The sequence below is a fragment of the Dama dama genome, chromosome 10 (genome assembly GCF_033118175.1).
Source record: "Dama dama isolate Ldn47 chromosome 10, ASM3311817v1, whole genome shotgun sequence".
NCBI lineage: Eukaryota > Metazoa > Chordata > Mammalia > Artiodactyla > Cervidae > Dama > Dama dama.
In genome coordinates, this window is record NC_083690.1 from 36,929,202 (window position 1) to 36,942,416 (window position 13,215).

At 49.3% G+C, this 13,215-nt stretch overlaps 3 protein-coding genes across 3 annotated transcripts; all 3 read right to left on the reverse strand.

Moving 5' to 3' along the window:
• Positions 1 to 488: 488 nt before the first annotated feature.
• LOC133063788 (calcium-binding and coiled-coil domain-containing protein 2-like) lies at positions 489 to 2,789 on the reverse strand. The gene has a single exon (XM_061153583.1). It carries the CDS (start codon positions 2,715 to 2,717, stop codon positions 1,365 to 1,367), a length of 1,353 nt encoding a protein of 450 aa, XP_061009566.1. The 5' UTR covers positions 2,718 to 2,789; the 3' UTR covers positions 489 to 1,364.
• A 4,202-nt stretch (positions 2,790 to 6,991) lies between these two features.
• On the reverse strand, positions 6,992 to 8,489 carry MBLAC1 (metallo-beta-lactamase domain containing 1). Its single transcript, XM_061153584.1, has one exon. It carries the CDS (start codon positions 8,080 to 8,082, stop codon positions 7,291 to 7,293), a length of 792 nt encoding a protein of 263 aa, XP_061009567.1. The 5' UTR covers positions 8,083 to 8,489; the 3' UTR covers positions 6,992 to 7,290.
• A 247-nt stretch (positions 8,490 to 8,736) lies between these two features.
• Positions 8,737 to 13,085, reverse strand: CNPY4 (canopy FGF signaling regulator 4). The gene is made up of 6 exons (XM_061153585.1): positions 12,857 to 13,085; positions 10,793 to 10,919; positions 10,598 to 10,694; positions 10,239 to 10,361; positions 9,621 to 9,738; positions 8,737 to 9,528 (listed from the first exon to the last, which is right to left on the reverse strand). Exons 1-6 carry the CDS (start codon positions 12,969 to 12,971, stop codon positions 9,380 to 9,382), a joined length of 729 nt encoding a protein of 242 aa, XP_061009568.1. The 5' UTR covers positions 12,972 to 13,085; the 3' UTR covers positions 8,737 to 9,379.
• Between the last annotated feature and the right edge of the window lie 130 nt (positions 13,086 to 13,215).

Here is a 13,215-nt window from a genome sequence, read left to right on the forward strand (position 1 = left end):
CAATCCACACCACGACCGGCCACAGAAAAATTGTCTTCCACGAAACTGGTCCCTGGTGCCAAAAAAGGTTGGGGACCGCTGGTATAGGGGTCTAATTTTTTCACATGTGGATATCCAGTTTTCCTAACACTATGTGGTAATTCACAAAATTGAGTACTACACATGTGAAAATTAATGAATTACAGCTATCCACAATAAATAATAATTCTCAGGATGAGTGAAAAAAGCAAGTGTAGAAGAGTATTTCAGTATGATTTCATTTTATATAAAGTTTAAAAATATGCAAAAACAACCCCTGTGTGTAAATGCAAATATATATGGTAAGATTATAAAAAATATCATCTAAATGATACACACTCATTTCAAGGTAGTGGTTTCCTCTGAAGGGCCAGGAAAGGGACCGGATTAGAGAAAAACATAAAGAAGGCTTTAGAGTAATTATAATGTATTTTTCTTAAATTGGGTGGTGAAGACAGGTGTTTGTTACATTATTGTTCTCTGTTAACTTTTTTTTTTTTAATTTTAAATTACCAAAGTCCCTGAAGTAGAGGACTAGTTTATTTTTAGTATTAATGTGACTAACAATAGTTCTCATTATTTTGACTTATCCTTTTTCAAACTCAACTTGCTCAGAAAGTTACAAACCCATACAGTTTCTACCAAGTCCCACTGACCATTAAGAAAGGACTTATAACAATAAAAGTTATGTGCACATGAAAAACCAGAGTAGAAAAATGTCATTCAGAGGTATAATACAAAGAGAAAGAAGACTTTCTGTGATTTAAATAATGTTTCATGTCCATGATTCAGGAATGCTTCTATTGGGAGCTATGAAATCAAGGTGAGAAAACTTTGGTATCCAAATTGGATGTTTGGGTTCTCTGCCATGCCATTTTGGGCTAGGCCTGAGGAGGAGGAAGAAATTCTCAATTCCAGATCAGTCGCCAGTCCCAGGGTCAGGAGTGAGGACTAAGTACAAACATACTCAAGGTCTGACCTTGGACGACAGTGGGACAACCTGGGAAACTACTCACTTGAGTCAGGCTGGCTGTGAAGAGCCAGGTCAGCTCTGTTGCAGGCAGGGCCTTTATGCTACAGGCCCTCAGAAGACTAGGCATTTTAAGTGAGAGGCTGATATAGCTGGAGTTAGGTGACTTAAAAGGTTGTAACTCACAAGGATGTAAGTAATAGCCCTTAACACTATGCTTCAGATAATTGACATGACTCCACCTATAGGGCAGTAGGACTAAGTAAATTCCTAATAACTGAGGTTAGGCAGGATCTTAGGTCATAACTCATAGAAGAAGCTATAGGTTCTACTGTATAAAATACATGTACAGTATAGATTCAAGAGGCTGGGACACTTAGAGAGTGTGGCAGAATACATGGTCTTCAAAGATCTGCTTCTCTTTTGCTGAGAAGGTCTTGTCACATATTGGACAACTCAAACTAGGGGTCTGCAGGTGCTGCTCCAAGGCCAAGTTGTGATCAAAAACATCATCAGGAAAGTCTGATTTGCAGGTGGGGCATTTCTTGATGGAGAGCAGGCTTGGGGCAGAACTTTCTTGGATACCAGAATATGGGTTTCCAAAGACAAGTCCTGGGTCTTGTCTTGTACCTCCTTGATTCGAAGTGGGCACTTGATATGACAAAGAGTCACAGTCCAGACCCATGTAACTCAGCAGTCTGCTGTTCTCTCTCTTCAAAAAATCATTTTCTTCTTCCATTTTCTCTTTCTCTCTCTGTAGAACATTATACATCGTCTTGTTCTCACTCAGTCTTTTTGACAGGTCCATGTTCTGGTCCATTAACTCCTGTTGTTTCTTCGCTGCAGTAGTTTCTCTCTGCTTCATCTCCTCCACTGTCTGCTCGAGCTTCTTCTGGTGCTCCCTCTGTTCAGTTAAACTGAGAAAGAGCTGGCCATTCTCCTCTTTCAGGTGCTCCAGCTGCTCCGTCTTATCTTGAACTCCCTGAACAAGCTTCTCCATTTCTTTCCCTTGATTTGACAGCTGAGCCTGAAGCTGATCCACCCTGACTCCCATCTTCTCATTTTCTGAGGACATCTTCTGGTTTTGTTCTTTCAGTTGAAGCAGCTCTATCTCCCAACAGTCCTTCTGTTCTTTCATTGTCTGTTCCAACTTCTTATTGATGCTTTTCAGGGTTTCCAGCTCCTCCTGCTTCTTTTGGAGCGTGGCCTGCATGTCTGAGTTTTGCTTCTGGAGGCTGATACAGCTGTCCTTCAGCTCCCGGTTTTCTTTGCAAAGCTCCTTGTTGTGCTGCTCAATTTCTTCCACCTCACCCTGAGTGGTAACAACCAGGATGTCCTCTTCATTTTCTGGACGGAACTGGAAAGGGATACTTGCTCCCCGGACCACACCATCCTGATCCACACAGCAGAACTGGTAATACTCGTCATCCTTGGGCAGGTAATAAGCTTTGAATTGGACTTCCTGCAGTTTGGCTGATTCACTGTTTAGGTCGACGGGCAAAGTAACCCACGTGAAGGTGTAGTACTCGCGGGTTGTCTTCCATCCAACTCTAAAGATGCCAATCCAATCCTTTCGACGGGGAATGAAATGTTGGGTGAGGGTGTAATAGCACGTGATGTCCCCCCCAGGGATGTAGAACTTCTCCACACTGTTAAAGATGACCTGAGAGAAATGGCAGTGGTCCAGCAAGACAGCTGATGTGGGGGGATCTTCTACTGTCTCTTCCATGGTAGGGGTCCAGGGGCTGCAGCCAGCGGCAGCGCAACAGCAACAGGGCACAGACGGGGGCCTCTGTTAACTTTTGAGATATTCTTGTAATTATTTCATTTTTAACCAAGAAAAACCTTTTCTATTTAGGTACATAGGAGAAAGAGGAGCCCACAAAGGAGACTGACAAAGAGTGGGCAGTGAGATAAATGGAGAACATTGTGGGGTCCAGGAAGCCAACGGCACATGCAAGTTTCAAGAAGGAATGTCAAGTGCTGCCAGTGGCCAAGTAAAACAAGCATTAAGTGAACTCTGGATTTGGTAATTATGATGTTCATAAGTAGCACTGTCCAGAGCCCTTTCAATGGTGTGCTCAGGGTAGGAGCCAGTCTGAGCAGGGCAATAAACAGAAACTGATGAATAAATCAGCAAGGATATAAAGTGTTTTGTGGGGGTAGGGAGGGATCACCCCTCTTCTGGAGGTGAGCCGGGGTGCAGATGCAGTTTTCTAAGGTGGCTTGAAGCAGAGACAGCAGGGACAATGGTCTTTGCTTTCTCTGTGAAGCAAGTGCTGCCCCCTTCTGGAAGTGAGGAGAGAATGATGTAGTGTGACTGTGATTGTGCTTTGCACAATCAGTTCAGTTCAGTTCAGTTGCTCAGTCGTGTCCGACTCTGCGACCCCACGGACCGCAGCACGCCAGGCCTCCCTGACCATCACCAACTCCCAGAGTTTACTCAAACTCATGTCCATTGAGTCGGTGATGCCATCCAACCATCTCATCCTCTGTCGTCCCCTTCTCCTCCCACCTTCAATCTTTCCCAGCATCAGGGTCTTTTCAAATGAGTCAGTTCCTCACATCAGGTGGCCAAGGTATTGGAGTTTCAGCTTCAGCATCAGTCCTGGGAGAAGGCATAAAGGATTGCCTTTATTAATAATAAGAAATGTATATAACAAAACAGGAATTCTCTGGCAGTCCAGTGATTAAGATGGCAATTTCATTGTTGGAGCCCAGGTTTGATCCCTGGTTGGGGAATTAAGATCTCACAAGCCACATGACACAGCCAAAGGGAGAAAAAAAAACCAAACAAACAGACTCACAGATACAGAGACAAAAGTAGTGGTTATCAGTGAGGGAGGTGAAGGGGGAAAGGAAAAACAGGAGTATGGGATTAAGAGAACCAAACTACTAAATATAAAATAAGCAACAAGAATGTACTGCACAGCACAGAGAAATACAGCCATTTCAATAACCTTAAATGGAGTACAATCTATAAAAATATTGAATCACTATGTTGTATGCCTGAAACTAATATATTACAAATTAACCAGAATTCAATTTTAAAAATTAAAAAATAAAAATAGAACCTAGAATAACCACACACACACACACACCCTCAAAAGAAGGGGAACTTGTTATCACCAACTAACCTATTGTGATACGTTGCAACAGAAAAAATGGCCACAAATTCCTTACGGCTCCTTCTATCATGATGAAGAGGCTATTTCCTCATGCCTGAATCTGGGCTGGCCTTATGACATGCTTTGGTCAACAGAATGTGATGTAAGTGTTGTACAATTTCTCAGCCTAGACCTCATGTGGCCTTGCAGCTCCTGCTCCCAAGGGACACAAGGAGAGGACATTTCCAGAAATAATGACCAACACCAGGTATTACCTAACGCTAAGTGAACAATACAGAGAAAGCACTGCTAGAGTTTAAAATAAGCTTGGCAAATTCAGGGGAGGTTTTCTGTAGGAGATGAGAAAGCTGAGCCTGGGTGTTTGAGATTGGTGCAGAAGAGCGAGAGGATTAGGGCTGTGGGGAGAGAATCAAAGGCCTGTAGGAGAGGTGGATGTGGGTGTCTGGAAGGCAGCAGGCAGCCAGCCAAACTGGAGCAGAGAGTTGTTCTTGGAGAGAACTAGGCAAGAAAGTTTGGATTATTCTATAGCCAACGTCTGCCACTGATTTGTGAGCAGAGGCAGTTAATCATACAGGTCAAGTTTTCCTAAGTTTTCACAAAAAAAGTTTGCAAAGAACAGTCACTCTGGGCCCAACCCCCTATCTTTAGCACTTCCCCCCTCTACTATCAGCCCCCTCCCCATGCCGTCCTCACTGCCTGTCTCTAAGGGTTCATTTCCATCAGTGTTTGTATCCATTCAAGACTCATCTTGTAAACAACTGAAAACACAGGACAGCTTAGGCAGGAAAGGAGTTGATTAGCCCAGGTGACTGATGAGTTAAGCAGCAGATCTGGCTTCCACTGCTCTCTCTGGTCATCTAGTCTGTTTCTCTTCACTGCCCACTTCTGCCCCCTACCGTTCAGCTTCATTTTCAGTCCCTCTTTGGTGGCCCCAGCAGCAGTGGGCTCCTCCAACAAAGAGCCAAGACGACTCATCCTCCCATGTCAGTCTTGCAGGAAAGAACGAGACTTTCCCCTCTAGATCCAGCAAAACCACTAAGATTACTAAGACTTAGTAGGTGACCTGTCCATCCTGGAGACAATCGATATGGCCAAAGGGATGTGTTGCTCTGGGTGACCAGCCCTGAGTCAAGGGCAGGATACCTATGCTCCAGAAAATAATTTGAGGCTGGAACTTTTACCTGTAAAACTTCAGAACACACAGCTCTAAAAAAAAACCCATCCCCTCCTTTCTCATCCTCCCATGCAGTCCTGAAGATAGTGGAATTACATACCGTGTATTAGATGTGTCCTCTGATGGCCATGGACACCACTCAGGGTATAGTGCTGCACTGGTGCACACATATAGTGCACACAGCTGGCCCCTGCATTCCCTCCACATACCAGCAGTCTCATGACAACTGGTGGCCCATGAAATTGGGGATCCGGGCCGCTGTGGCTGCACTGCTGGCCCAGGAGCCCCACACTCTGGTGGTCATCAAACTGGCCAACACAGAATACAAGTCTGTGTATGGCAGCGACTGGAATGCCCTCCAGGTGAACTGGTTCTTCTGAACTGCCTTTGCGGACCATGTGGCCTTTGTAAACACCTGAGAAATGACCTCCAGCCTGGCCTTCCCCAACAGCAACCACCCAGGGAGGTTCATCGTCCACAATGAGGTGGACTTTATCCTTTCCTTCCTCTCCCCAATCCAAACACTTCTGCCCATGTTGGGGCTGTGTGGACAGAGGGCCCTGGTACTGGGACACAGTTATGAGGACCACAGCCACAAAAGGACTTCTGGAATAAGGGCAAGTACCATCAAGTTCAACCACAATGGCTTTCAACCTAGTTGTTGCCCCACTTCAACCCCTTTTCCACTCAGAATAAGAGTGATTATTCTAAAACATAAATGAGACTAGGTCAACAACCTGGTCTTCTGTGTCAGTATAAAACCAAAGCTTTTGATCTCAGTACAAAATCAAAACCTCTCACCATGGTCACCAAGGCCCTACAAGATGGTGCTGCCGAACTCTGTAGGCTCATTTTTTACTGCTCTTCCCCCATGCTCTGTAACCCAACCTCAAGGTCTTCTTACTGCTCAAATAAGTCAGGCTTGCCTTGGGCCTTTGTATCTGTGCCTGGAATGCCCCTCTCCCACATGGCTCCCACATGGCCAGCTTTTTCTCATTCAGTTCTCTCATCAGGCACCACCTCCCAGAGGCTTTTCCTGACCATTCTCCCACCCCAGCACTCTATCCCCTTCTCACCTCGCCATTTGTTCATATCACTAACCAGAACCTGAAATTATTTGGCTTACTACTATTATTGTTTACCTGTCTCCTTGAGTTTGTCTGATTGCTCACTGCTATATCCCTGAGAGTTCGAGCCATGCTTGAGATACTGCAGGTATGTTAACAAGCATTTGTTGAACAAACAAATGACAACTTAAAGTCACATGACTCCAATGAGCTCTCTCTGCCCTGCACCTTCTCACAGCAAACTGCCTCCTCTGAGAAACAGGCAATGTATTGCTAAAGTGTCCCCTTGTTGCAGTTGTTGGATTATATCTGCATAATAATCACTATGGATGCTTCACTTTTAAATCATGTGTGCATGCTCAGTTGTGTCCAACTTCTTTCGACCCATGCACTGTAGCCTGCCAGTCTGCTCTCCATGGAATTTTCCAGACAAGAATACTCGAGTGGGCTGCCATTTCCTACTCCAGGGGATCCTCCTGACCCAGGGATCCAATCCAAGTCTCCTGCATCCCGTGCACTGGCAGGCGGATTCTTTACCACTGCACCACCTGAGGCACTCACATTTACATTAGGGCAGTATGATTTTCTTTCTTTTAAAAATATCTTTTAATTGGAATATATTTGAAGGGCAGTATGGTTTTCAATGCAGTTTCTACCTTTATTTTGGAAGACTCCCAAGAACATTCTACTGTTTTACTAATGACGGCTGAGAGGTGACACAGAGCTGAGGAGTCCTCGGTCCTAGTTTGGTCAGAGAAACAATGATGTAGGTGACAGCTGGGGCAGAAGCACTCTGTCCTCGCCGGAAGACTGGCCTCCTGAAGAGACCACCCATGACTACTTTGACACGTCATCTTGCCTCTTGGACTTTCAGTTCCTCGGTTGGGGGGTGGGAGATGGGATCACTGAAAAGGATCCAGTCAAGACTGGGTTTTATCCGTGCACAGTGGGCTCCTCTCCGTCACGAGATCTGGCTGGCTCTGTCTCTGGCGCCGAGGCTTCCCTTATCACCCTAAAAGGGGCTCCGTGACCAGGCACGACCACGTCGGCAGTGCCCAGGACCCGCTTTCGGCTGTGCTTCTGGGCCACTGGGTCTTCACTCAGCGCCTGCCACGAGCCCTCGTCCCCATCACGTTCAAACACATCGCCCACTACCATGATGGTCCCCAGGGCCGTGCCAGCCACCAGCACGCTCACGTCCCGCTGGCCACCGTGGCCGGGTGTGGCCCACACCTCGAGTCCCGGCCCCAACCGCAAAGGCCGCTCCTCACCCAGTCCGTGGGGGAGATAACGGCCCCCGGGAAGGCAGAAGTCGTGCGAGACCAGCAGGGCAGCCCCGGGAAACAGCCCCAGGTTCCCGATGTGGTCCGAGTGTCCGTGGGTCCCCACCACCAGAGTCACGTCTCCGGGAGCCACTCCCTGCCCCGCCAGGGCCCCCAGGAGCGCCTCGCGAGCCCAAGGGCCCGCGGTGTCCACGAGGATGGGGCCCCGGGCCGCCTCCTCTAGGGCGGCCTTCGCCTCGTAACGCAGGGGCTCTCGGTGGGTGGAGGGCGGGGCCCAGGCCTGGGGCAGGACAAGGGTCACTGAGCCGTCGGCTCGCACGGCGTCGCCGACCCCCTCGGGCTCCGCGTAGCCTTGGAGCAGAACCACCACAGAGTAGGGGTCGCCGGGCACCAGCAGAGGGGTCTCCCCGGGCAGCGGCTCGGTGCGCACTAGACCGCTCATGGCCTGAGAGGGATCAGCTGAGAAGTGGGGCTGTGGGCGACTGTCCTCTCCCTTCAGGTCCCCACACTCGCTTGGCCTCCGCCGAATGGTACCTTCCAAATATCAGTTCCTACCCCCCTCACACGCTTAAGTTGGCATCGCCCAATTGAATTTCGGCGCGAATCCGCCCGTCCCTCAGCGTCTTCGGTCACTGCCCCGCTCGCGTGTGAAGTTCTCAACCGCAACCCCGGGGGTGTCGTAGTTATTTCCTTCTCTCTAACCGGAGCCGCTCTCCACCGTGGACCTAGCTTTAGCGCCTCTCTTAAGACTTGCCTCACTTCGAGGGAAGAAGTGACACTGGAAAAGCGAGAGGGAGTTTGTCTTCCGCGAGCTCCCGTAACCCAAATATGGCGGCCCCGCGCAGGCAATTTCAGTCCGGCGCGTTTTCAGGCATGCGCAGACCGGGGCTACACAGACCCACCCCACCCCACCCCCAACCCCCAGCCTGAAACCGGTCTCAGCCAGCCGATCCCTACCAACCTCCAAGGCTGCAACATTACAAAGCACCATTAACTTCTAACAGGCCGGCGGCCGGCGGCCCTCTTCACCGGACGCTGCTGTTTATCGGGCAGCTATGATGCGTGCACGGCAGTTGTTTGAAATTTGGGGTCCAACTTGATATTAAAAAAAAGTTTACTAGCGTTATAGAAAATTTGGCACCTTTGATGTTACATGGTCGTCTCTCGGTGAAATTACTATGAAGTAGACCAGAGTGTCTACCCCATCTAACTTCATCTAACTTATCAGTATTGCCCTGTCCCCATCCAGTGTCCCCTTCCCGTTTACAAATTGTTGGCATGTGGCCTCCTAGATGCCAGCGGTGTGTATAGGTTGTTCAGAATGTCCATTCTGTCTTCTCTGTTTTAAGAGTCTAAAAACAGACCTTCAAGGGGCAAAGTGACTTTGCCAGGGTCCACTGCTCCTATGCCCAGCTGACCTCTGGGTCCAGTGGGGAGTAGCGGAGATATTCAAATAACTCAATACGGTCACCACACACACCTGAGAAGGGGCCAAATGGCATTTAGAGGACTCATCTGCTGGGGCCGGGCTTCTATCTACTGCTTCCACCTTTCTCTCCATAGCCAGGCAATGCTATACCACCAGGATCCTGCCTGAGACCAGATGGGAGAGGAGCTACAAGCTGTAAGGTGGGGTCACTCACACATACACACACTCTTAAAGCTGTGGGGCAAGGAGAGCTCAGACTTCAGAGGGTTCTCCATGACCCCTGTCCCTCCTGGGGGCTCAAAGGCAAGGGTCAAAGATCCTCTGGGTCATGCTGAGAGTGGACCGGTGTGTTAGTCATCTCCTCCTCTTCCTCCTCCTCCTGGTCTTGCTCCTCCTCTTCAGTCTTTTCTTGCCCATCTGTGATCTTCTCCTTTCCAGTCCAAGTTTCCTGTAGACACGCTAGATTGGGAAATAGAAAGTAATTTAGATATTAGTCCTGGGGGACAGAAAGGTTGTAGCCTGGCAAGAAAGGGGCCAGCTCCCACGCTTACCAGTTTCAGAAGCTGGAAGCACATGACCTTCACAGAGAAAATGCTGTAGGGGCTGCTCCTGATGGTGGAAGTACCAGTCTCCCACGACATCTTCAAACTCCTCCAGCATGGTCTCACACTGGTCAATTGGAAGGGTCAGAAGGGTACCTGCTCTGCTGTTCTGTGCAGACCCTCCCTGCGCTTCATTCCCTGTCTCCCCACCCTACTCTGGAGAGGCAGGGAGCCAGGCAGGTGAACTTGGGTTATTAGATTTGTGGTCCTCTTTCATTCAACAGACATTTATTGACATCTACCCTGCCAAGTAAGTTATTAAACTCCAAGTCTTAGTTCCTTGCCTGTAAAATGGAAAGTAGTAATAGAATCTACCATATCAGGTTGTTGTGAGGGTAAAATGAGGCAGCAGCGGGAAAGTATGTGGCCCCAAACTGGGCACACAGTAGGTACTCAATAAAAGCAGTATATATTCTTAGCCTCCATTATTACTTCTGGATATACTCCTAGGCCCATGTCAGTCAATGGCAGAGTCCCTGCTTTGCTCAAAGATGGACCTCCCTAGGATCTAGCTCCCCTCTCAGGTTCCCTTCTCACCTCCCTGGGCAATGCAGTACCCTATCCTACCTGCTTCTTGAGGAATGTGACCTCCACGCTGGGCTCGTCCCACAACTCCAGAGGGATCCCCAGATCCACCTTCACCCCCTTCTGCACCAGGCCTTTCAGCGTTGCCATGGTCTGACTCTGCCCCTGAAAGATGGGAATTTGAGCTCAGTCTAGTCCCCTTTCCCGCCTCCACCCCTTTTTGCCAGATCCACTTTGTCATCTACTGGAGATTCTGATGAGTGCCACAGGGATGAGGCGAGTCTACCATGGGGAGGGGACACTTCAGAGCTGGGAGGAGATGGGCAGACTTTGTGAGGACCTCAGGGGAGATAGGCTGTAGTTTCTGAAAGGTGGGATCCTGCCCTAGAGAAGAGTCTGACCTTGGCATATCTCAATGAGCCCTTGCGCTCAGCGTGAACACTGTAATCCAGGATCCGCTCACATAAATTCTCCAAGGCCTCTTCCAGCCTTGTCTCTCTGTGGGAAGAGGGGAAACAAAGACTCCCTGGATGCTGTGGGTGCTCCCAGGGCTCCTCGGAGGACTGGAAGATGGAGGAACATCGAGAAGGACTCACGAAACGCTGTAAGGGATGTGTCTCTTCCTCTTGCCTGTGTCCAGCACCTGCCCCAGCTCCAGCACCTCTCGAGATCGGCCAGTACGACTCAGCTCTTCCTGTAGCTCCAGGCTCAGGAGTTTACATACTAGATGTCCAAGGGGATGTGAAAAATAAACAAACATACCAGCAACTCATTCCGTAGGTGGCAGCAGAGCCACAGTGGTTATGGGTGCAGGCCCTGGGGCCAGACTGGCAAGGCTGGAATCCTGACTCAGCCACATAGTAGCTGGGTGACAATCCTGCTGGGTCTTTGTTTCTTCACCTCTAAAATGAAGTGCCTCCATCAAAGGGCTGTGGTGAGGATTAAATCAGTCTATGTACAGCCCCTAGAATAGTGCCTGGAAGGTGGTGAGCACTGCAGAAGGGTTTGCTGTTTCCTGCAGTTATTTATTGAGCTCCTTCTGGATACACAATAGCAATACAGAGAGCAACAGACCCGTGATCCCTATCCACAGGACACTGCTAGTGTCACTGGGGACAGATAAAAAGATGATGACAATATTTTGTAATGGACCCTACACTGGGGCGGGGCGGGGGCGGGGGGAAGGAGATAAAACCAAGAGACTTAATCTCACTAGGAAATGCAAAATTCCTTCAGTGGTCATTCATTGACTTCCTACTAGCCTGTGATTTCCTCAAGGATGAGCATTGTGTCTCTTCCACCACTGTCTTCCCAGTACCCATGGGTCCCAAGAAAAGGAGTGGCCTATACAGAAGTGCCAAGCAAACTCACCACAGGGGCAAGTAACAAAAGTGCCTCACATATGCCTATGGCACGATGCTAGGACCAGGGAGACATAGGTGCTCTCCTTCCCTCCAATGCAGTGAGAGGTGACAGATAAGGAAGGAGGCTTCCAAAGGTGGTGACACTTAAACTGGACGTTGAAGAACCAAGTACAGAAGAGTGAGGATCATTCCCGGCAAAGGACAAAAACAAAGTGCAATGGCAGAGGAGCAGGAGGAGCAGGCGGGTTCAGTGACCCCTGAGACATTCAGTGTGGCTGCAGCGTGGGCACGTTGGGGATGGGAGGTAGGGCATGGAAATGTAAGAAAGATGGAGGCTGGTAAGAAAGAAAGAGACTTGAAAGATGTGCCAAAAACGTTGAGTCTAATCACAGCAGGAGGCCTGAAGAGGTGTTAAAGCAAGGAGGGACTCAACTGAGTCTGTGTTTAGAAAGACTGACAGGTGTATCGGGTTAAGAGGGAGAACACAAAAGAAAGGAAAGGAAAGGAGCGGTTATGACCATGTCATGAAGAACACTGATACTGAAATGCAGGGTGGAGTAAGGCAAAGGGGAATAGAATCCAGGAAGAAATTAAAGCCAGGAAGGCAACAAACTAGGGAATCAATGCGCTCGATGGCTCAGCTCTGAAGTGCCCCCTCCCAGTTGGTCCCACAGATGCAGCTACAGAAGATGCTGCTCGCTGAAAACTCCACACAGTGCACACCCTCTGCAAAGCCTCACAGTTATGGGGAACCTCTCCCAGTTGTTTGGCCACCTCTCTCTTTTATGAGCTTCAAAGCCTGATTTATTGACTCTCAAACCCCCGCAGGAGGGCGTAGGGCCTATAATTTGGGAGCGTCTCTACTGGGGTGGAGCAGAGGATAACTACAAGGTAATGACCCTGACAGCCCACTCCTGCAGGCTCTTCAGGTGTAGCTCTGGTCGTATGGGGGAAACACACGCACACACAGAGAGAAGATGCTGTCTGGATGGGCGATCGGGCCGATAGTCTCTGAACTACAATTCCCACAAGCCACTGGGGCCCAAACCAGCAAAAAAAAAAAAAAAAAAGCAGGCCCCCCTTCTGGATGTCTCATGGGAATTGCAGTGCCATAGTTTGGGGGTAGCGCTATGCGTTCCCTCTGTTGGCCCCATTCGAATTCCACCAGGCTCCATCAGAACCTCACTCAGGTCCTCAAGGAGGTCGAGTGACCCACCCATCACGTTCCATTTGGTCTGGCCCAGACGAAGGAGGTAGGGCAGAAGGATGCGAATAGGGGCTACTCCCTTTAGATACCTTCGCATTTGCTGGGCAAGCGTTCTGTGTCATCGTCCTCCTCCTTCGGCGTCCCAGCCCAAGCACCGTACACAATCAAAATGAAAAGCAACGTTCCCAACCGCACAGGTCCCATGACAAAGTGCCGTCCACAGCTAACCACCCCTCGCTGTCAAACCAACTTCGAGCAGGCAGCGGGCCCTTTAAATCCCCAGGCGGTCGGCGGCAACTTTAATCCAACTTGGCCTGGGAGGCGCACGCGCAGTGCCGCCTCGAAAGAGGGCGGGGCCTCGCTGCGCTCTGGGCTTCCTCACCTGGTTTTGTGGCGCCTCCCGAAGGTCCTGGCCGCCGGATAGTGAAAGAATAAACTGAAGTAATTA

Coding starts and splice junctions, on each gene's coding strand:
- CNPY4 (XM_061153585.1), bottom strand. CDS start 12,971: ATGGGACCTGTGCGGTTGGGAACGTTGCTTTTCATTTTGATTGTGTAC. Junction 10,362..10,597: donor GCTCATTGAGATATGCCAAG/GTCAGACTCTTC, acceptor CCCATCTTTCAG/GGGCAGAGTCAGACCATGGC. Junction 9,739..10,238: donor TCACATTCCTCAAGAAGCAG/GTAGGATAGGGT, acceptor CCAATTGACCAG/TGTGAGACCATGCTGGAGGA.
- MBLAC1 (XM_061153584.1), bottom strand. CDS start 8,082: ATGAGCGGTCTAGTGCGCACCGAGCCGCTGCCCGGGGAGACCCCTCTG.
- LOC133063788 (XM_061153583.1), bottom strand. CDS start 2,717: ATGGAAGAGACAGTAGAAGATCCCCCCACATCAGCTGTCTTGCTGGAC.